Source organism: Megalobrama amblycephala, linkage group LG3 (genome assembly GCF_018812025.1).
Source record: "Megalobrama amblycephala isolate DHTTF-2021 linkage group LG3, ASM1881202v1, whole genome shotgun sequence".
Classification (NCBI taxonomy): Eukaryota; Metazoa; Chordata; class Actinopteri; order Cypriniformes; family Xenocyprididae; genus Megalobrama; species Megalobrama amblycephala.
This window is the reverse complement of record NC_063046.1, coordinates 6602360-6627619: the sequence shown is the minus strand read 5'-3', so window position 1 is coordinate 6627619 and position 25260 is coordinate 6602360. Positions and strand designations below refer to the sequence as shown.

Here is a 25260-nt window from a genome sequence, read left to right as displayed (position 1 = left end):
AGATAGATAGACAGATAGACAGACAATCAGACAGACAGATAGATAGATAGATAGATAGATAGATAGATAGATAGATAGATAGATAGATAGATAGATAGATAGATAGATAGATAGATAGATAGATAGATAGATAGATGATAGACTGAGTGACTGAGTGAAGTTTAGTCTGTTAGAAAAAAAGCACCATAAGTCAGAACAGAATGATATGGAAAGTTAGGGTCTCAGTAATAAAATACATGCCAATAAACAAATACAAATTCATAAAATTCAAATGAAATCAATCATAATCATGAGTTGTGTGTTCTGCAGCGGTGTATGTGCCAGTTTTTCTCCTCTGGTTCTCTGCAGTGCTGCTCTGCCCTGGTTTTTAAGCTCTTGCACTGCAGACACCTGCATATAACGTTCTGCTGACCTCTACTTTATTAAACATGCCTTCCAGCAAAGAAAAACTGGCCTGTGCTTTAACAACACACAGATAAGGCAGGCTGACAGATCAAACTGAACGAGGGGTGTTCATTGAATTTTAATATTCAGCAGTCAGAACCAACTTTGAGCCCCGTAAACTTCAAAAGTGAAATTCTGCATGTTGTTGCATGACAGCCATTAATGTCTTCACCTCACCGGCCCTCTGTAAAATATAAGAACGGCCATAGTACGCATTTTAATCTTGAGACTGAATTTTAGCAATCAAAGAGCAGCTTTCAAAGAGGAATTCCATTTTCTTTTCTTTTTTGTCCCAATTCAAAGCCTATTGGCCTTTACTGAGCACTTCAAAAGGATTTCAAAGCAATTGCTTCAGTAATTCACCTACTGATAAGCTTAAAGGAATAGTTCACTCCAAAGGGAAAATGTAGCTATTATTTTCTTACTTCAAAGTTATATGAGTTTCATTTTGTGGAAACCCAATAACATTGAACATTAACAATTGTTGACATACAGTAAGAGTAAGAAATCATAGTTCATATCGAGACTTTATACTTTAGTTTAAACTCTGAGCTCACTTTGAAACATTGTTGAGAAACTTCAGAGGAGCAGCAAAAGTCTCCATTGAATGTCATTGCTATAGGAGAAAAAAATATTTTTATGCATGAGTTTGGAATATATGAAAACAGCAAAGTTGAAAAGTCCCTGCATTTTGAATGTTCCGAATATGGATATCGTTGAGACAGATGCATTTCGAACTTTTTCTTCATCAGTCCATAAAAGTTTTCCACTGTACGCCATGAGAACGCGATAACAAGCAAATGACAAAGTGCATTTAAAGTATTTTTCTACACTGCACAAACTTCACTTGCTCAAATCTCTCTTGATTGTCCTTGTTAGGCAGCGTGTTTATAGGACAGGCAGGCACTGTGACAGTCAGTAGACAGCGCCACACCTGTACCGACAGCACTAACTGCTGACAGAAACATCCAGAATGCAGGAGGATGGTGAGAGTGCCTCTGCTGCTTGTCTGCTTCCATTAGCATCACGGGCTTCTTACTGATACGTATGACCGCTCATAACCTCATGTTCAGTGAGCTTAATAGAACACAGCAGTCACAATCACATCCACCTTCTCCATAGACAAACAGTCTGTTTTGTTTGTTTGTTTGTTTGTTTGTTTGTTTGGATAATGTGTAAATGTTTCAAAACCGTGTAAACATCTCATGACCCACCATGAGCTCTGAGGTTAGGTGAAATAGCCTTTATGCTTCTGTATAAGTTAGTGTAATTTCAACAGTTTTTTAAAATGTTACTTTTAGCTGACTTCTCCACAAATAACTACATCTCACTGCGAAAAATGACTTTAAAAATTGTTTTCAAGTAAATTTTCTTTCTTTTAGAGAATGTCACTTTATTATGTCTTAAATAAGTGAAAAAAAAATCTGCAAGCAGTGTTGCTTTTCAGGTAATTGTTTGTTTAAATGATGTTTAAATAATTTATTGAGAAAAACATGATACTCGTTAGCGTCACAATAATGGTGTACGTTGCAGGCAGAGAGATAGATGAATACTCAGAGAGATAAAATTCCAATATGAAGTTTAATCCAAATGAGCAGTAATCCAAAACAGGGCAGAGAAACACACTTAACGTGAACGTGACCGGACAAACACTAAGAGAACCAAAGGAGCTTAAATACACAATGGTGATGAACTAAAAGATGAATAGCTGTGAGGATTGAGTTAGTCTCCATAGTAACAAAGGAGTGGTGGGAAAATCAAATAAAGGAACACAGGAACTGAAGAAATACAAACTAAAAGTCCATGAACTAACTGAATGTAATGTTGACAGAATGCCCCCCTCCGGCATGGCAGGACCTTACGCCATAACCGAAAAATAACAGGGGGAGGGATGGAGAGGGTTAAGGAGGTGGGCGAAGCATTGGCACAGGGATGGTAACAGTGGGTGGCAAAGGGATGGTGGTCAGCAGTAACAGAGGAGGGGATGAACGATGGACGACGACAAAACCCTGGCGGCGAAGATGTACAGTGTCCGATGGCACAGACCCAGAGCTCTCCAGTGCCGACAGCCTGCGGCGGAGTCGAGGGAGGGAGGAGCCAAGATGGTGCTGGCTTGGCTGCAGACATTCGGTGCTGACTGATGGAGACAGAGCCTGTGGATTCGATAGCGCAGACTGAGGGTCAATGGAGCTGAGTGACATCGCTGGTGCAAGAGACCCAGGCAACGTCATGCGACGTGTCGTAGGTGGAGCCAGAGTACCCGAGGACTGGGGTGATGCCGGTGTGACCAAGGACAGAGGCAAAGGCGACGGGAAGAAGGAACCTGCTGCAGCTGAAAGGGTGGAGGGACGGAGCACAGCGGACAGCTTGTAAGTCCGTGGCGGAAGTGGTGTGATGACTGACCAAGGGGGAGCAGGTGGGACGAGGGAACCTGGTGGAGCCGCAAGGTCAAGGGTTTCTGGTGGAGCCAAGATGGAGCAGACAGGTCGAAAGGCCGAGATGGAGCGAAGGGATCAGAGGCCGGAGGTGGAGCTGCATGATCCTCTTGCATAGGCACTGCTGGTGGTAGCACGACCTGCGGCTCGACGTCATAGCAGGACTTCCTCAGACACGACGCAGGGCTGCAAATATCCAGTAGCGATGGGGGCTGGATGACTGGCTGAGCTCTGTGGTGATGGTGACACGAAGCTTGACAAGATCACAGTCAGAATGACACAGTCAATGCAGATCAATGAAAAGAATAAATCCCAGTCCATAAAGAGCGGTAATTCCAAACAAACTGATTGATCATAGTCCAAACAGTTCTCATTGTGCAATAAAGATTCAGATTTCTGGCGGGAGTCGTCAAGTCCTCATTGAAGTCCCTCAGCCAGTCCTCAGTCTTCGTTCCCTTGGCTGCTGGTGTCACGGGCTCACTCCCCTGGTCAGTTCCACACTGGGGCTCCACTTCCAGGCCGATGGCAAGCTCTGTCTTATTGTCCACGGGCTCTGGCTCACTTGTCGTGGCGAGTGGTGTCTCTCGTTCTGCAAGGGGCTTACATGGCTTCTTCGCAGTTGTACGGGATGAAACGGGCTCGGGGTCTGGCTGTTCCAAATTGGGACGTGCTACCACCAGCAGTGCCTATGCAAGAGGATCCTGCAGCTCCACCTCCGGCCTCTGATCCCTTTGCTCCATCTCGGCCTGTCGACCTGTCTGCTCCGTCTTGGCTCCTCCTACCTTCAGCTCCACCAGAAACCCTCGACCTTGCGGCTCCACGAGGTTCCCTCATCCCACCTGCTCCCCCTTGGTCAGTCATCACACCACTTCCGCCATGGACTTACAAACTGTCCTCTGTGCTCCGTCCCTCCACCCTTTCGGCTGCAGCGGGTTCCTTCTTCCCATTGCCTTCACCTCTGTCCTCGGTCACACCGGCATCACCCCAGTCCTCGGGGACTCTGGCTCCACCTACAGTGCTCGTCACCGCGAAGCTACCTTCAACCCCCCCGTCGACCTCCCAGACACCACAGGACTGTACTGGAGGGAAACCATCATTAGGTGTCTGGAGAGCGTCGCGTCCCGATTTGGAACAGCCAGACCCCGAGCCCATTTCATCCCGTACGACTGCGAAGAAGCCATGTAAGCCCCTTGCAGAACGAAAGACACCACTTGCCACGACGAGTGAGCCAGAGCCTGTGGACAATAAGACAGAGCTTGCCATTGGCCTGGAAGTGGAGCCCCAGTGTGGATCTGACCAGGAGAGTGAGCCCGTGACACCAGCAGCCAAGGGAACGAAGACTGAGGACTGGCTGAGGGACTTCAATGAGGACTTGACGACTCCCACCAGATATCAATGAATTGTTGAAGCTATTAAGGTGTTCTGACCCAAAAATCTTTTACAAACCTGGGCCAAGTTTAAACCAGTAACCAGGCATCACAGCTGGCAAAGGGGCATGTCTGACTTTGACATGTATATATTGCCATTATTATGTAATCAAAATGAAAATTATTATTGCTGGTCTTCAATGATAATGTCAAGTTACTGTAATGTATTTGTATCAAAAAATGATAAGGATTTATGCTGATATCATCCAAAACCACACTTTGCCAGGGGTGTTTCCAAACTTTTGGAGGGCATTGTATATATACAGTATATATTATCTATAGTCTTGTCTTTTTTATATATCGCAATGACATTGTCCTGTAATTTGTTGACAGACAGCAGACAGACAGTAAAAGTGTAACTGTGAATCATGTCCAGTCTCCTGCAATCAATCAATATCCCACAAAGAGTAATGTGTACATTTGTGCTGTTGAAATTTAAATATGCCACAGAGATAAAATGCAGTCTTGTGCATTTTCAATCATTGTCATCAAAATTGTAGCCATAATACATCTGAAAATACTGACCGAGTACACTGTTATATTGACAACGTGACTAAACATCTTGACAATGACATAAGGACTTGTCATTCTGATGGCACTGATATGTTCATTGACATAAATACTTACGTTTGAGACATGAACTAAGGATTTTGAGCAAGTTACAGTTTTCAGGTAGTCTGTTGTGTAGTGCTGTTTATACGAACTGTTTTGAGAAATGCACTTACTGGTTTGCAAATCTTAAAGATGATTCAAGAAATGTACCAAAGCGACTGAGAAAAAAATTGTAATATGTTGCACATAATATTTTTTAACATTTAATAAACTACCTTGGATGGGCGGATGGATAGATGGATGGTTAGATAGACGCATAGAGGGATAGAATGATGGATAGACGGACAGATGTCTAGACAGCCAGATTTGCTCACACAATGTTCACAACCAGAATATTTTTTTCTGTGAGTGTATGTACAATATGTGGAGTGTGAGTCGCTCACTTCATAAACACTCATGCTCTTACACACATACACACACACACACACACACACACACACACACACACTCTCTCTCTCTCTCTCTCTCTCTCTCTCTCTCAGTCTGTTTTAAGAAGCAATGCAGTACGAGTGAGCGCTGAGCTGCAGCAGTATCACTGCCTCAGTGTCAGCCGCTCTGCAGCATGCATCAAGAAACACTTCATCCACACTTTCTGCTCCACGGGATGTGAGTTCAGGTAGGACCATGTCCTTTCTCTCCTCCTGTCACATCTCTCTGCTGCTCTGCCAGGCACCCGGTCCCTCTCATCCGCCCTGTGGAGCCCGAATGGAGAGCCCGGTCTCAGTGTCTTTTGTCTTGTTCCTGTACGAGAACCTAATAATTGTTGCATGTTTCAATGGATGTGAGGCGGTTTGAGCACTTTTACCAGTTTTCAGCTGGATAATGATGTTGAGGAGTGTGGACTTCATCTCGATTTAATCTAATTTGAGTCTTTCACGGCTGAGGGAATGCAGAAAGTTTTTGCGATCTTTAAGATGGGGATCGAAAGCCCTACTGTGATGCTTTTGTCTGTGAATCGTTCAGTCTTTCATGCAATCGCTGTAAAAAAAAAAAGTTCAATCAGACCAGAGGCAATTGTAACCCTTTAAATATCTTAAAGCACAGATAAGTTATTCATCATCATATCTTTCTGTCTGAGAAAAAGAGCTGTGACTTTATTACTCTGCAAGAAATGTACAGTGATTTGGAGGTGTAAATGTGATTTTATTGGATGTTTCTTCTCCTGTTTAAAGTTTTGATGCCTTTGAATTTAATCTTAATTTTATCTTTTGGCTGTTGGTTAATAGTTAATAAGAATACATGCTGACTGATTTTATCATGGCTCTGAGTTTGAGAGCATGAAGTATTTCTCAATTTAAATATTTTAATATCACTGTAATGAAGGTAAGGGGAAGCTGCAGAAGCGTGTCTCTAATCGCAGCTCTTGATTCATATCTACAGTCAGTCCAGCATGATCAAGCAGAATCTGAATCACTGTAATCATTTTCATCATGACTGATTCTCTCAGGCGACTGTCAACATTTTCAAGGTGTGCTGTATTAATTATCACATACAGCACAGAAACACACGAGTGACATGCTGAAAATGTGCTGAGAAAACAAAAATACATTTACAGTAGACCGTTATACTGCAGCAATTTATTAATCAAATGAAAGTTGCATTTCATGTACACACACACACACACACACACACACACACACACACACACACACACACACACACAGGTTTGTTTTGCTATCTTAGTGAGGACATTGCATAGACTTCCATTTATTTTATATCAGGTCAATGATCTTTTCTTTCACCTAACCCAACCCATACTCCTAAACCTACCCGTCATAGAAACATGTGCACATCATTAGATTTAAATAAAAACCTCTTTTAGTTGATTTATAAGCCTTTTAAAATAGTGTGGACCATAGTCAGTGTAGGAAGAGGATCTTATTATAATATTACCGCCCCTTAAAGGTGCTAAAGAGGATCTTTTCGTCGACTGAGAAACCAAAGACTGTTAGTGAGTTTTTGAAATGAGCGCATGTGTAAGAACAACCCCCCTCATTCACAGCTCATTTCGAGGGAATGCCTCCCAAAACTCGGCATTCGCTGTGTCGTGTTAGTGGATTCATTATGTCGGACTCACCGCAGGTAACTCATAATCTGCAGTTGTTACTCCTGTCTCCCAACAAAAACATTGCATGCGGCGCCTGTGGAGTGTGGAAAGTTACTGGAGCGCGCAGCCGCGCACGTCTCTCACAAGGAACGTAATGGCAGTGATTGACAAGCCAGAGGGCCAATCATTTACGAGATGATCGCGTAAATGATTGGCTGATGTTTTTAAAGCCCTACCTCGTGCACAGATGATGTATATTAATATTATTCCTTTCAGTGCACCTAATAAATAGTCTTTTATCAGTTAGTAAAGACAGTTTCAAGTAATATTGCAAAAATGTATAAAACAAAACATCCTCTTTAGCACCTTTAATCTGCACATTTCCACCCACAGTGCCACCATGTTGTTTTCGCAAGCAACAATGGTGTACCAGTTCTAACACCATGGCAAAAGTTCATGCAAAGCATGCACTGGCTGCACAGACGAGCACTGAACACGATATTTTGAAAAATATATTAGACCATTGACAGCATTTGATAGCAATCATAAACGTTAGCCTGCTGTGTATGACTCTGTTTGGCAAACATAGTGGGCATGCATATGGGTTTTGCACAAAAGATTAACATGACAGCACATGCTCGATGAGTTGAATCAACTCCACAGCAACTACATAAATTTATCCACTAACCATTCAGAAACGTCCAGTTTCATTCTAAAAGTTGTAATTTCTTCCTGAGTCTCTCCATCAGTGTCGACTCCGGTTTGAACAATGTAAGGCTGAACACCGTTACTGACAATCCTCATTTTGGCTGCGTGAGATTCTCCAGCTTTGTTGTTGTTGAGCTGTTAAAGCTCCGCCCTCTTCTGGAAAGGGGGCGGGGAACAGCAGCTCATTTGCATTTAAAGGGACACACACAAAAACGGCGTGTTTTTGCCCACACCCAAATAGAGGCAAATTTGACAAGCTATAATAAATGATCTGTGGGGGATTTTGAGCTGAAACTTCACAGACACATTCTGGAGACACCATAGACTTATATTACATCTTGTGAAAAGGGGTATTTTAAATTTTAAACAACAAAAAAAAATATGTTGTTGATTTCAGTTTTAGTTTCAGTTAACTATAATAACCCTGTCATGAAATCAAAATGTACACACATTATTTAAGGAAATGAAATGTTTTGTCCTTAAAAACCTTACATAAGTTTTTCTGCTTCTGAAACAACTTTCCTTTTCGGCTGATGTTCTTTTTCAACTCGTCACCTCCAACACCTGTCATAAAAACACGTTTCACAATCCAATAATAATCTAATGTCACAGTCTTTACGAGACTTAATGGTCACAGAAACATCAAACTGAGGGAAACTGCTAACATGAAACATTTACTCTGTTACTGCATGAAATAACCACAACAAAGCACCATTTTCTTGCAGCTTTCAGCGAGCCGATATTGACAAGAACGTTCCTCACAGAGAATGTGTGTTGGTGCCAGACTATTAAAGATGAAAGATTATACTGGCAAACACACTTCATCGATTTGTGCCTGGAATCATGACGAATATGATTTATTAAACCATAGCTTAATCATTTTTACCTTCACTATTTACCCTGCGGATCAAAGAGTTGCTCCCTTTCTTTTGTACTCTCGCTTTAAATGGTTTTGCTAATAATCTCATAGGAAATATTAAATCAGATCTATTGTCCTCAAAATAAACCTGCAAGTCTTATAAAGCTGTGGAAGTGAAGACCCTCACAGTCAGCAGAGCTTCTTTAGAGCTGATGATAAAATGGAAATTGAGCTTTAAACTCTCCGGTGAGGACCTGAGGTTTATTGGGGTGGATGGAGGTCATACAGGAAATTAATTCGAGGAATATTTTCTGGGCACCACGATATGAACTATCCTGCTGGAGAGACCTGAAGATAAAGGTTGGAGAGAGAGAGATAATATATATAATGTATATGAGACTGAGTGGAAGAATGAGAGCAGTAAACAGAAAGTGTTTGTTTAAACGACCTTAAATAGCCTTTCTTTCTCTTTCATCTTAATGGCAGTTAATGAAAATAAAAGTCTGTTTCATGCTTTTAAGAGCCTCAAAATATGTCACTGGAAAACATCTATAGTAATATATTGAAATATTAGTGGCTTATGTCGCTTGCATTTTTCTTTAGCTGCTGAGAAAGAGTGTGCAATTCCAGCTTCTACCAGCACGGGCCTTGCAAACCAGACAAACCTTTAACATCTTGGGCCCGATATTTGTGACCCTGGACCACAAAACCAGTCACAAGGGTCAATTTTTTTTAGAATTGAGCTTTATGCATCATCTGAACGCTTAATAAATCAGCTTTCCATTGATGCATGGTTTGTTAGGACAATATTTGTTCAAGATACAACTATTTGAAAATCTGGAATCAAAATATTGAGAAAATCACCTTTAAAGTTGTTCTTAGCAATGCATATCCACTCACAAAAATACATTTTTGATATATTTACAGTAGGAAATTTACAAAATATCTTCATGATCTTCACTTAATATCCTAATGATTTTTGGCATAAAAGAAAAATCGATAATTTTGACCCATACAATGAATTGTTGGCTATTGCTACAAATATACCCATGCGACTTATGACTGATTTTGTGCTCCAGGGTCACATTTATTCCCAATCCATGTGCTGTCACATCCGAATTGAATTTTTTTTTAACAATGGACAGATTTGACAGAAGCATGTTTGAAGAACACGATACATTTTTCTTTAGCTTGTCATTGCATTTACATTGTATTTTTGCATTTCCCTAAAAATGAATTGCTGCTCACACACCGATACACACTCTTGAAGCCATAAAATGTGTGTTTTCATCAAGTCGAATAGCATGAAACCAGTTTTTCCGTTGTTTTGACATCCCTGCAATGACTGGAAACAGAGCCAGGTCATTTAGATGACAATTTGACCAATATAAGGCAGCATGGCAGCTTTCCACTTTCCAGAAGTGTGAAAAAGGTCTTTTCTGTTTGGTGGATGCAGAAAACCCCACCGCAGCTTTAATAATGGATGAATCAGTTGGACTTGCATTGGGAGGATGTGTATCAGACTCCATCTGCTATTTAGAAATGATTAAACACATTAATATTGTCATAAGTAGCTGTGATTTATTTGGAATAAACAATAGCTGGAACAGATGTGACATTGACCAATGCTCTCCTGGAAACACGCCTATAATTGTGTGTGTGTGTGTGTGTGTGTGTGTGTGTGTGTGTGTGTGTGTGTGTGTGTGTGTGTGTGTGTGAGTGTGTGAATGTTGTTATTGTTAACTGAAACTAAACACTATTAAAAATTATTTTCATGATTTATCACATTTTTTCTTTTGTCAAATCAACTTCAATAATTAATGTAGTTCAGATAACATAATATTTTGAGTTTCTGTTGATTAAACCAATCGCCTTCATTGTATTAACTCAAATGTTTAATTTCACTGAACTCAAAATTTCACAGCAACCAGATAACTTACACTGTAATATGCTATATCTACTCCATAAAATTTTGGCAACAGATTACAAGAAAAAATATTAATTAAATTCAACAAATATAATTGAGTTAGAATTAATCAAATTAATTCCTTAAATGCCAACCATTTAAAACAAGTAAAATTTAATAACAGACAGACATCAAAGATGAATTAAGAACTCTTTATTTTTTATTGCAAACAATGAAAACACCTGATGATAACAAGCAGAATCACTGAAGGAAAGAGAAACACATTTTAACAATTAACAGAGGTTTAGATGTTGATGTTGATTATATTGAAAATATTTGGTCACCGTTATGGTGATCGGTATTTGACTTATTGCTTTTTATGTCAGTTTGTGGTTTTTGTAATGGTGTTTGCTAATTTTACACATTTTATATGGTTAACTTCTAAGGAATTAATTTGCTTAATTCTAACTCAATTCTTATATGTTGAATTTAATTAATAATATTGCTTTGTTCATTAAAAAAATCCCAAAAAAAGTATCGCAGTTTCCACAAAAATATAAAGCATCACAACTGCTTTCAACATTGATAATAATCATAAATGTTTCTTGAGCATCAAATCATCATATTAGAATGATTTCTGAAGGATCATGTGACACTGGAGTAATGATGCTGAAAATACAGCTTTGATCACAGGAATAAATTACTTTATTATATATTCACATAGAAAACAGTTATTTTAAATTTTAAAAATATTTTACTATTTTAATATTTTACTTTGATTCAATAAATGCATCCTTGGTGAACAGAAGAGACTTCTTTTAAAAACATTAAAAAAATCTAACCAACCCTGAACTTTTTAAACAGTATTTTCTGGTATAAAAACAAGTAGGATTTTTTAAATGAATAAACCTGATCTCATTTAAGAAGATTATATTAAATGCAGCTTAAAAAACTGCTATAAACCCTAATAAACAGGTTTTAATAGCAACATTTAGCTAAATATTTCCTTAGACCTAAAACGACTTGAATCAGTGACAAATCAGCATATAAATCCCATCATCAGCCTGGGAATTCACTCAGAAATGATGCTATATTATAGACCTATTTGGCACTAATATGAAGCCGTTTATTTGATTTGTAGGCTTCTCTGTGTCAGAAGAACAGTACTTGTCCTGATGAGAAGGAGAAAGTAAGAACAAGTGAACTCATGTGGGCTTATTGCCACTGGGATTGTGGAGGAATTGATTTAAAGCTATTTGGCTGGATTCCTCACTTCACCTCAGTCGCCCCCAATCACCGATCCAGAGGAACACGTGAAATCAAATGATCGGATGCTGGGAAGTGTTAGAGATCAGAGTTCGATTGTGTCTTACATCTTATGTTGACTGTTTCAATGCATCCTGAGCGTGTTCAAAAGCATGGCTGTCGACACGGATGAACAGGAACATTGTTCAAACCCTTATTTTATGCTCCAGGACAATTTGACCCGCAACTTTTTTCCTGAAATTGTGTGACTTTTTCTTATGTTGGGTCATGCGTTGACATTGCTAGCGTCATGCTCTACTGTTTGAGCTTTAGGAAAGCAAAAGCATTTTTTTTTTAAATCATAAATTTCTAAGTATTTAACATACAGTTAATAATATTTACATTTTGTGAAAAACAAATGTCTTTAAACTGTTGCTAAAAAGCATATGTTCTCATGTTTTCATGTTTTGTGTGATTATTAATCTGAAAGGTTCACTGTTTATCCTGATTTTTGTTGTTTTTCATAGTGTGATTCAATCAGGACGCAGACGCAGAATTTGAACATAATAGAAGCACTAGCCCTGTAAAAATTCTCCTATTGTGTGGACATGAAAAATAAATGAGTTTGGAACAACATGAGGATGCAGTTCTTTTAGAAGACAGACAGATCATGTGGCAAGAGGAGAGAATGTGAGGGAGAAACAAGTGGGAATAGAGCGAGAGAGAAGATTGACCATAATAAAGAGGAAAAGGGGAGGGTGAAGGGGAAGTGTGAGAGGTTTAGCAAGAGGATTGTTCCCTGGAGTTAAATGCAAACACACTAACAATCAGAACTGCTTCTCTGTGTGAAAGGACTCTTATCTCCATCAAACAGCCCTGTAGTGTCCAGAGCTGATGAACAAACCACCGTAAAGAAAGTGTGAGAGTGTATTCGTGCTGCAGCAGATGCGCTGTCTCTGCTCTTCATCTCTGACAGATGGGCGTGATTACAGCTGGGAACTGAAAACCAGTTGCATTTGTTCAAAAAATACTGGAACCGAATGATTTCCACGACTTTCAGTTTGATTAACAGTTCTGAATGTCTGTATTCTGCTGCCAAAGAGCATGAAACACTGTTAAAATACTTAGTGTTTCCTGCAGCATGACTGAATCCACAGTGATCAAAGATCAAGTGATCAAATGCATGAAATGAGTATATAAAGAGCGGGACGTGCTTAATGTTAAAGGGTTAGTTCACCCAAAAATGAAATTTCTGTCATTAATTACTCACCCTCGTGTCGTTACACACCCGTAGGACAAATCGGAACACAAATTAAGATATTTTTGATGAAATCAGAGAGGTGTATGACTCAACCTTAATGTTATGAAGCAACGAGAATACTTTTTGTGTGCAAAACCCAAACAACCACTTTATTCATTTATGTGTTCTGAAGATGAATGAAGGTCTTACGGGTGTGGAACGACATGAGGGTGAGTAATAAATGACAGAAATTCAGTGATATATATCATTATAGTGAAATAAAATTTCTCATATCATGAAATATTGCTCACATTACATTGCAATGTTTTCACTGCATGGTCGACACAACAGGAACCAAAAAACATGACCTGTACAGTCTGATTCGAGAACAAACGACTCTTATAAACTAATTATTTTTCTTGAATCAGTCAGAAAGACTCAAATTAGTTTATTTGCACTTAAAGTTTGTTTATTGGATTAAATTTGCTTGTTTCAAGCCAAATTTGGGTCAAATATGGACAAACCCAACCGTTGGGTAAAAAATGTAATTTAAAAGTTTAACCCAAAGGTTGGGTTTGTCAATATTTGACCCAAATTTGGCTTGAAACAACCCAGCATTTTTTAGAGTGTAAGCTATTCACTGCAAAATGTCCTGTTTTTATCAGTATTTTTGTCTTATTGTCCAGTTCTAATATACAAAATATACACTTTTTCAGAGAATCTAAAGTTAGAGTATTTTGTCACTGCATTTTAAAAGTTTAAATTAGTAATAATAAAAAAAAAGTGAAAAAAAATCTAATTGGAAACAAATCTTAATATTTTATGTATGCAGTATGAATATTTAGATTAATTATTATTATTATGTTTACAGTATTTCTGTTCAAGACACTTAGGACTAAAAGTTGGAGTAAATTTCCCCAAAATTAAGAAAAGAAAAAAAAAGATAATGGAATTGTTATAAGGTTTTTTAAATGTTAAAAACATGGAAATGTTTAATCAGAATGATAATGGATAAATTCCTTCGGATTCCCATCCCTTGCCATGATAAATGATTTTATTATCTTCTAGCTTCCATTTTTTGCACAATGCAACACACCCCGACACACAAAGGCTCAAATACAAGTCTAAAGAGGTCCAAGAATGTATTTTCCCCTCTAGTCACTCGTAAATTGAGTTGTTCTTCATGTCAGGCCTGATTGACACTGTAGTTTCTGCCTCTCTCTCTCACACACACACACACACACACACACACACACACACACACACACACACACACACACACACACACACACGTTATCTCCCATCCCATCTCCAACAGTTTAACACTCTCAGTCGTTAATCACAGCATGCAATTATCAAAATACTGCAAATGTCACACACTATCACAGCTTAAATGATAACGGCAGGGAAAAGAATTTATCTCCAGCGACAGCTTTTAGACCCTTTAATCACTAAAACATGTCTGTACAATACTACAGATTCAACTAAGACCAGAAACATTCTGGATGAAAATACACAATCAGATAGCTGATGCTCGACCAACACATTACAAGTGTGCATTGAATACACTCACATGTGCTCTTGTGGTGATAATATCTGTGACATAATGTTTGTAATATGTTGACTATTTAACTAATGTTAACTTGCTTGTTCAGCAAGATTCTCTTCAGACTGTTGTTCTGATATGAAAGAGAAAACTGACTGAAGATGAACAGTTTATGCTAATACTTGCTTTAGGTTGCATTATGAATTGCAGCCTGACATATTTCATAACTAGTAGTGCTTGCATTCACATACTTGCCTTAAAGTTTCAGGGCACAATTTTACGTTTTTAATTAGAACTGAAGAAATTATGGTATTTTGGCCAAAAATTAGACTGCCATGTTAGATTTCTCTAAAGGATTGCAATGCATTAGCATTTATATTAACTAATAACTCTCAGACCTGAATGTTGCAAGTCAATTCAAATCTTTAGCATTGTTGTTAAGCTAAAATATATGCTTTGAGCTTTTTAAATATGAGCTTTTTAAAGGGGACCTATTATAAAAAATTCACTTTTATATGGTTTTGAACATATCTGTGTGTGTGCACAACCACCCTATTGTGGTAACTCCATTTGTTATTTACCCCATAAACCTAAAAACCTTAAAATGAGCCATTCAGAAGTGTGATCCAATGTGATGTCACATCAGAACAGGCTCCACCCACAACTGAATCTGTCCTATTAGCTTAGCTCCTCCCCTCAGTGAGCTGTACACAGTCGGCCATGTTTATCTCCTCACCAGATCATTTAACAGCAGCATTCAAGTGAGAAATGTATTCTTATTAAAGCTACTAAAGTTATTCAGTCAAGAGCAGTGAGTGAATTTCTGTTTTTCTTTTGTTGTTTGGTTCATATTAACAGGATAGAGATGATAATCAAAACCAAACAGATGTTTTTTTTCATTTTTGCCTTGTAATAATGTATTGGTAAATGTTGAAAATAACATTAATAAAGATGAATATATGAATATGAATAAATGCTGTAGAAGTGCAGTTCATTATTAGTTCATATTAACTAATGTAGTTAACTAATGATAACTAATGAACCTTATTGTAAAGTGTTCCCAAAATCTTTATATTAACTGACTTTCTATTAATGCAATGGCAATTTTGTGATTAATTAACACCAAAATGATAATATGTAACACAAAAAAAGATAATATGTATGCCTTTATCTCTGAAAACATTATTCTTGTTTTACATTTCATGATGAACTCAGACAAGCTCAGGTCCAACTCTTTTTCCATCAGTTCTTTTCCATGAATTGTAATATATGCAAAGGATTGTGAGTGACTGAAGGACACGAAGAATATACTGGATGCATCCTTCAAAATGAGCTGAATGAAGGACGCAAAACTAAGGCTACCTTCAAAGGATCCTTCAAACTGAGACTGCCTTCGGCTGCGCTTGATGACATGCAGCCTTCTGTCTGTGAAACGCCCTTTAACTTCCAGACTGTTAATAGAGGCACGTCCTGATTTTGCAGAGTTAGATGCGTTCCTGGGTCAACATATTATTATTTTTTTGATCCAGGAACAACATTCCTGTCTGAAAATTTAGTCCTAACCATATCCTCTAAACCTAATCTTACCCACAAGTTATCGCAAAAATCAGAGGGAAATTATAGGTGAATAACACTGATGTAGAAGAACCTATCCCTGGTTGTAAGCCTAAACTTGACATAAACTGTACACTTTCCCTCAAATATGATTGATTGGAAATGTTGTTCCAGAATCAACAAAGATGTTGATCCAAGAACATGTTGCACTTGGTGAAATCAGGTTCTGTGTTAATAGAGCACCGAAGAAGTGATAATTAGCTTCAACCGGGTTCCCTCATCCAAAACCAATAGGATTTTTATTTATTTTATTACTTTTATAAATTTCGAAGCCTATAAATACAATCACCAGAAGTAAAAAGCTAAAGTTAAGCTTCAGAGTTGGGTGAAAATATATTCACCATGTTTGCACGACTTTAATGTCACCAACATTAAACTTTGACAACTTTTCAATCTTAATTTGAAATGTACAAGTTGGAAACTTTGAGTTAGAATAGTTTGCAAGAGTGTGATTATAAACACAATGAAGCTGTGAAAGCAGAGCAGTGAGTAGATGATTTTACCAGTTTGCAATGATTGTGTTTAATGTCCCTGATAACCTCTGCAGTCCAATTAAGCCACTTGTTATCAACCATGTAAAAACGTTGAAAAATCATGGGTGGGGTTTTACTTTATGTATTTTATGCCATAGAATGAAATACATAGAACATTTCTTGAGCTTGTTTTAACCACAGACCTATTTCAGGCATTTGTATGAAGTGCAAAAATGCTAATTTTTGGGTTTTAGGACTCCTGCAGTCCTCTATATTCAGTGACTCAGCTGTGTTTTCTGTGTTGTCTCCTTTTGGCTTTTAATTAATCAGACTAGAGTTTGATATATTCTCAGAGCTGCTTGATGCACTATATTGAAAGTGTTTATTAATTATCTTGTCAAGAATTGCTAGTGAGAAACTCAGTGAGAGACTCAGTAGGAAACACAAAAAAGTAAACCAATTTATCAGCTTTTCATCTCCTTTCAAACATGACAGTTTCAGAAAAGGACCAAATAGATAAATGGATAAAATTGCTAGCTGGTTATTGGAGATAATCTCTGAGCAGACACTTTTAATTTCATACTGTCTGTGTTTGCGTTTTGTCCTCCAAACAAAGTGGTTTCGAAATGATTTGGTGAGTCTTTATTGAAGCCACAGAGTGTGTCCACGCTTGGGTTAATTTAGAGATGAAAGGTTTTCTTCTGCGTGTGTCCTGGTTAGAGGGGACAGCTGTAATTCTCCATTAAATTGCTAATGTCGTTGCCACGGTTACTGTTGCTGCGTCCTTGAGTGAACACTAATTATTGTTCCCAAACAGCATGTCTGCGTAAAGACCAGACCTCACCAAAGGCGTGAAAGGGCTTGTGGGCTTGATGAAAGCGGGGATAATCCACAAACCTGCTGACAGAGGTGGAATGTGGTACAGTTCCACACAAGGCCTCTCAGATTGAAAATTTGTTTAATTGTTAAAGTAGATTTATTTCAATAGTGCTAAGGGTCTGCTATTATATTGGTGGTGGTCATGGAAAAAACAGACACAGCTGCAAAGTGTTATGTTGAAGAAGAGAGCATTGCTCAAAGAATACAAAATGAATGAAGCATGGCACTTTTGGGTAATGCAATTTTAACCCCTCCGGTTCTACTTGCACCACTTCAAGTGGGATTCGAACTGGCATCTCCGGCATGGGAGGTGGGCGTACTAACAAGGACACTAAAGACCGCAGCCTCTAGCATCAGTTGCCAGTGCACCTCTTGAGGTCAGGGGAGTGAGGTTTACTCACACAGCTCTTACTAGCTGGCCTCTGTTACACTCACCCCCCTAAAGCTCACTCCCATCTGGGTCACGGCACCAAATATAACCGGTCCTAATTGACCCGTCAGTGACTGGTGAGCCTCTTGAGGTCAGGGGAGTGAGGTTTATTCACACAGCTCTTACTAGCTGGCCTCTGTTACACTCACCCCCTTAAACCTCACTCCCATCTGGGTCATGGCACCAAATACAACCGGTCCTACTTGACCCGTCAGTCGCTAGTGCGCCTCTTGAGGTCAGGGGAGTGAGGTTTATTCACACAGCTCTTACTAGCTGGCCTCTGTTACACTCACCCCCTTAAACCTCACTCCCATCTGGGTCATGGCACCAAATACAACCGGTCCTACTTGACCCGTCAGTCGCTAGTGCGCCTCTTGAGGTCAGGGGAGTGAGGTTTATTCACACAGCTCTTACTAGCTGGCCTCTGTTACACTCACCCCCCTAAACCTCACTCCCATCCGGGTCACGGCACCAAATATAACCGGTCCTACTCGACCTGCTCCAAGCAGGATTCGAACCTTCGTCTCTGGCATGGGAGGTGGGTGCACTAACAAGGACAGTGAAGACATCAATCGTCATCTAGCGTCAGTTGCTAGCACGTCTCTCAAGGCCAGGGGAGTGTGGTTTACTCACACAGCTCTTACTAGCTGGTCTCTGTTACACTCACCACCCTAAACCTCACTCCCATCCGGGTCACGGCACCAAATATAACCGGTCCTACTTGACCCGTCAGTCGCTAGTGCGCCTCTTGAGGTCAGGGGAGTGAGGTTTATTCACACAGCTCTTACTAGCTGGCCTCTGTTACACTCACCACCCTAAACCACACTCCCATCTGGGTCACGGCACCAAATATAACCGGTCCTATTTGACCCGTCAGTCGCTAGTGCGCCTCTTGAGGTCAGGGGAGTGAGGTTTACTCACACAGCTCTTACTAGCTGGCCTCTGTTACACTCACCCCCCTAAACCTCACTCCCATCCGGGTCACGGCACCAAATATAACCGGTCCTACTCGACCTGCTCCAAGCAGGATTCGAACCTTCGTCTCTGGCATGGGAGGTGGGTGCACTAACAAGGACAGTGAAGACATCAATCGTCATCTAGCGTCAGTTGCTAGCACGTCTCTCAAGGCCAGGGGAGTGAGGTTTACTCACACAGCTCTTACTAGCTGGTCTCTGTTACACTCACCACCCTAAACCTCACTCCCATCCGGGTCACGGCACCAAATATAACCGGTCCTACTTGACCCGTCAGTCGCTACTGCGCCTCTTGAGGTCAGGGGAGTGAGGTTTATTCACACAGCTCTTACTAGCTGGCCTCTGTTACACTCACCACCCTAAACCTCACTCCCATCCGGGTCACGACACCAAATATAACCAGTCCTACTCGACCCGTCAGTCGCTAGTGCGCCTCTTGAGGTCAGGGAAGTGAGGTTTACTCACACAGCTCTTACTAGCTGGCCTCCATTACACTCACTCCCATCCGGGTCACGGCACCAAATGTAACCGGTCCTACTCGACTAGTTCCGAGCAGGATTTGAACCTCCGTCTCCGGCATGGGAGGTGGGTGCACTAACAAGGGCAGTGAAGACATCAATCGTCATCTAGCGACAGTCGCTAGCACGTCTTTCAAGGCCAATGGAGTGAGGTTTACTCACACAGCTCTTACTAGCTGGCCTCTGTTACCCTCACAACCCTAAACCTCACTCCCATCCGGGTCACGGCACCAAATATAACCGGATTCACACTAACAAGGTGGGAGCACTAACCACAGTCTCTAGTGATACCATATACCAGTTATCACTGTAAAGCTGCTTTGACACAATCTGCATTGTAAAAAGCACTCTATAAATAAAGGTGACTTGACTTGACTAGTGCGCTTCTTGAGGCCAAGGGAGTGAGGTTTACCCAGCTCTTACTAGCAGGCCTCTGTTACACAATGTCATACAAATGAGTCAAGATATCGACTGATAGGATATCAGGTTGTTCAGGACTACTTTACGATTCAATGAATTATCTAAAATACAAATATTCTATATCATGATAAATGCATAAGTGTATACTCAGAATTTGTCCTCTGCATTTAACCCATTAGTGCACAAACAGGAGTATTGAGTATTGAACACACATACACACCCAGAGCAGTGGCCAGCTATTTTATACCAGTTTGACTCTCTAACCAGTAGGCCACGACTGCCCCATAATAATTATTTGGCCTGTAATAATAATATGAAATTATTTATACCAGTCTATTTCGTATTGTATGGTTAAAGGTACTTTGTTTTTGATAAATTCTCGGTGTTCACTGAGATTGTTTTGAGTTAAAATGGGGGTCATTAATTTTGTTTGGAATAGCACTATATCATCATATTGATATATCCACCCTCATGCCTCCTCATGAAGACTCGCCGAAGCATCACATATTGAATTTGGCGCTCATATTCACTGAGATAAATGAGATATGTTCTGTACATTGAGTGAACTGCATTGCAGAACATTACTGGTTTAAACCTCATTATTACATGTGAACAAACCTTTGATAAACCCTTTTCTATACACGTAAAATATGCAGAAATCTAAGGCCTCTTGGAAAATAATTTAAAATAAACATTTTAACAAGACTCAGATTTACATGTCTGCTATATATATACAGAGAGAGAGACTGTAAAGTTTTTGGGCTTAGTGTGATGTTTAAAAACTTTCAGCGTTCCCCCATTAACTTCACTTAATGTCACTTAAAATGACTTCAGACAATGTCTGGACATGTTCAGTACTGTTGTCTACAAAAGAACATTTTTACCCAGCAGAACTGCAGAACTAATGAAGCGCAACAGTGACCTTTTTACCAGTCCTGGTTTCAGAAGTATTTTTCCATTCTTTTCCTCCACAGAGATGAGAAAAATCTTCAATAAAGAGTTCTGATAAATGAATCAACCCAACCAGCTAAGAACTGTAAAACTGTAAATCTGTAAATATGTGCTCGAAGTTGCCTCACAATAAAATAATTTTTTATGTTTGAGTTTGAAGTTTGAATTGTCTCTGCATAAAGAACTTTCCTAACTTATATCTGAATGACATTTTGTATCTCTAAGAGGCCTTATTATTATTTTCTTGAGATCATTAGAAAATATGACATTCTCAAATGAAACTCAATAGTTACCATGTTCCCTTAAAAAAGCTACACCCATCTGAAAGCATTTGTTTTATATTAAATATGTTTGTGTAAATATATTATACCTGTTGGTGTGCAGTGTGACCTTAAACAGATGAAGTTTATGCAACAGAGTTAGTAACCAATAGCAGACCCACTTCACAGCCAATCATAATCAAGCTCTAAGAAATGCATTAGCCACAGTTTTTATTGGTTTCCTTTGTGTGTGCAGACAATAAAATTGACTGATGCTGCAGAAATTGACATGCAACTCCTAATTCAAAAGCAATTGATTATACTCCTGTCTTCCTATCTAGACATTAAAAAAAGAGAAATTAAAATTGTAATAAATTTGTACTTGGCATCTTCGCTCAATGATGCCTCTGAAGTAATGCTGTTTAGTGAGTGATCAGCGGTTACATCAACAATCTGTAATGCACTAAATGTGACTGTCTTACAGAGATGACTAATACATGCTTTGTCTGCACTCTTATCATGCAAAACATATGCACTTCTTTTAAATGACTAATACGCTGTTATAATGGCTGAACATCACATTCATAATACCTGTTTAATGATCTCATCAATGATTCATGAACTCATAAATGCAGCACACTGCATGATTACAAACTATAAAACACATTATGGTACAACAGCAGATGACAAATAAACATTTACAGTTACTCGTTTAGCAGAGAATAAAACATGATGAAATGAAGAAACACCCTAAAGAGTAACATAACAAAGTGATGCCATACAAAGAGTAGAATAAGTTTAGATGTGTGAATAGAGTTAGATATATGAATGAAATATAAGATGAATATAAGATTTTTTTAATGTTTTGAAAGAATTTATTTGACTAAACATACAGTAAAACAGTATGAACAAACCCAAATGTTGGTTTCAAAATTTAAATTACATTTTTTAAACCCAATGGTTGGGTTTGTTCATATTTGACCCAAACATGGGTTGAAACAACCCAGCATTTTTTTGGCTGAGCAATATCACATGAGTAGCCCTGTGATATGATAATAATTCTACTTTAGAACTAGTAACAAAGGAACGTTGAGTCCCTTCATTGAAACTATATGAGAGTATAATGAGAGAGAGATCGCCTGAATGAGAGTATTACCTGCATCTGATATTCTTCAGGTCAATCTTATATTCATAATCACAAAATCAGTTTGAATATCCACTGAGGAAAGCGATATCTTTGTCTTTGTCCTTTTAACATTTAAGAGGATTTGTCAGTTGTGTCTTGTAAGATGCTGTTTAAAGTAAAAACAATGTCCTTGTTTCCTTGTTTCAGTCCATTTCAATATAAAAGTCTTTGCGACTGACTCACTCACTCATAAAAACAGTCTTTGCTGCCATCTAATGGCGTATTAATGTAACTTTCACTGAAGTCGAAATCACTTACGGACTCTTTCTCAATACCAAAAAATACAGTATGATATTTAAATAAAATATTATTTATTGAACAATAATATCTAAATTAACAACAATAGCCATTATAACAGTATAGGACATAAAATAGGAAATAAACACAAGCAAACAGTTCAGTCAAACTGTACAAAAGCAGTGCTCTAGTTAGTACAGGATTTAATTTCAAAGTAAATATAAAGTTATGAAACTTAATATAAGCCATTAAGCCAAATCTATTAGCTCTGGAACAAGTATAAATTAATAAGACCAAAGATTGCCCTTTTGATATACCAAAAACGAATTATATCTCATGTTTAAACACTTTCTACATATATGTCAGCGGCAAATTCTTGAAGTTTGTATTTCTTTGACCATGTACACATAAGAGCTAAATATGGTTGTTGGTTTCTTAATTCTACAGTTCTGCAATCATATGCACAAACGAGTCCTTTCTCACTCCACATAGAGCCACTGAAAAGTCTTTCAAAATTCCAAAAATGTCTATCCGACACAGTCAAACAATCGAAAAATAGACTGAGTGAACAGCCCCTTTACAGATCAAATACAGATTTTACTACAATATTATCTGTGGTAATTCAACAACAGCCCACAGATGCTGTTGATGGAGTTTAATGTGTAATGAACCTAAAATCCTTTATGCAGATTGGTTAAACCAACTGTTTATTGGACTTTTATTGTATCTCAATCTCCCTCAGATAAGTGATCAGGATGGTAGCAGAAGCCTGGACTGATGCGGACAGACCGAAGCGATGGAGGAGACAACACCAGACCCTGCTTTTGTGGACGTGGACCAGGGTCTGACCCTGGCATGCATCGCCTTCCTCTGTCTGCTGCTGGTGGCGATGATCATCCGCTGTGCCAAAGTCATCATGGACCCCTACAGCGCCATTCCCACGTCCACCTGGGAGGAGCAGCACTTGGACGATTAGCACTAACACCATGCTTCAACCAGTACACACTATGGGATATTTAAGCTGCTAGTCATCTTCTGGTATAAGTCCACACAATTAAAAGAGGATCTCAACGTTTTGACGACATCTTTATGGAAACTGACTTGAATTCTTTGCATCTAACTCTATCAAACAAGAAGGCATGAATCCTGAAATGGCACCCACACCCTCTCTTTTGCTCCTGCCCTGGATGGGGTTCAGTAAAATGAAATCACTCCAAAACAGAAGCACACAAAGCCACAGAATCAGACCAAAATCAGACACTTCCAAACCACACAAACCTGACGCAGTTGTACTCACAAACCAGTGCATCGTGAATTTATAAGAAACAAGGGAGCAAATTTTTATTTTTATATTATAAAATAATGAAATACACATCCGAGTAAGGCCCTGAACACACATCTAGCTACGCAAGCTCAATTTTGTATGCAAACGAAGCTGCATTCTTAGCATTGCCACAAGGGGTGCTATAGCAGACATAAACGTTCTTCTTCTACTGTCAATCTTCTCTTACACTGTCATTGTGGAGCAAAGGTTAGTAAACATGTTTATTTATGGTTTAATGGCACAGACATTTGCAGTACATTTGTAACCACCCCTGCAAGTACAGTTTATACAATGGGACTGCATACTTGGTGAAGCATTCACATTTACACTGTTTTTGGTCTTAATTGTGATTATATTTTGCAAGAAGACAAAAAGTCCTTGGGGCAAAAAAGATGAAAAACCCCATAAATTGATGCATTCATCTTAACGCTGTCTTTACAAGAGCATCCATCTCTTTCAATTACAATCTGATTCGTTGATGTGTTTTGAGTCTGTTGTCCTTGATGAAGTGAACACATTTGCAGAGAGCTTTAGTCTGCACTGCATGATATCAAGTGCCTCAGCTGAAGTCATATAAATCAAGTCATGAATGTATCTTTTATTAATGTGAAGGACAAACCAACAAAACACCAGTGTCCTGTTTGATGAGAAAATGCAATGTCTGTTCTCAACCACAATAAAGATTATATTGATTCCAATCACCAAACATTGGTTAATAAACTGCAAATCTTATCACTGGAAATCTTAAAGGAGCTATATGTAAGAATTTTCATGCATTAATCGCTTTTTTATTGCTGTTCAAGTATGAACAGTTTGTAATCAAACTTAGACAAGACCTTCCCCAACTTCCTAGGTTGTCTAAGAAAGCCTGTAGACTGATTTTTATGTGAAGAAAATCCAAAGGATGTGACGGTTACGCTCCAGAGAGCCTCTTATCTGTTCAATGACACATGAAATGAATGCTTATACAATGTTCAGGATAATGCCCAAAGAGCCATTCTGTGCTGTAATGTCAATGTGTCATGCAAAGAAAAGAGATCCGTTCAAACTACATTCTCACATAGCCAGATCTGAATAGTTTCAAATACAGTGGGTACGGAAAGTATTCAGACCCCCTTAAATTTTTCACTCTTTGTTATATTGCAGCCATTTGCTAAAACCATTTCATTAATGTACACACAGCACCCCATATTGACAGAAAAACACAGAATTGTTGACATTTTTGCAGATTTATTAAAAAAGAAAAACTGAAATATCACATGGTCCTAAGTATTCAGACCCTTTGCTCAGTATTTAGTAGAAGCACCCTTTTGATCTAATACAGCCATGAGTGTGAGAGTGAGTCTTTTTGGGAAAGATGCAACAAGTTTTTCACACCTGGATTTGGGGATCCTCTGCCATTCCTCCTTGCAGATCCTCTCCAGTTCTGTCAGGTTGGATGGTAAACGTTGGTGGACAGCCATTTTTAGGTCTCTCCAGAGATGCTCAGTTGGGTTTAAGTCAGGGCTCTGGCTGGGCCATTCAA

The 25260-nt window shown here is 39.0% G+C and overlaps 1 protein-coding gene across 1 annotated transcript; it reads left to right on the top strand.

Annotated features, from left to right (window-relative positions):
- Positions 1 to 5411: 5411 nt before the first annotated feature.
- LOC125264098 (cortexin domain-containing 1) lies at positions 5412 to 24572 on the top strand. Its single transcript, XM_048183336.1, has 2 exons — positions 5412 to 5534; positions 23154 to 24572. Exon 2 carries the CDS (start codon positions 23208 to 23210, stop codon positions 23385 to 23387), a length of 180 nt encoding a protein of 59 aa, XP_048039293.1. The 5' UTR covers positions 5412 to 5534; positions 23154 to 23207; the 3' UTR covers positions 23388 to 24572.
- The last annotated feature ends 688 nt before the right edge of the window (positions 24573 to 25260 follow it).

Coding starts and splice junctions, on each gene's coding strand:
- LOC125264098 (XM_048183336.1), top strand. CDS start 23,208: ATGGAGGAGACAACACCAGACCCTGCTTTTGTGGACGTGGACCAGGGT.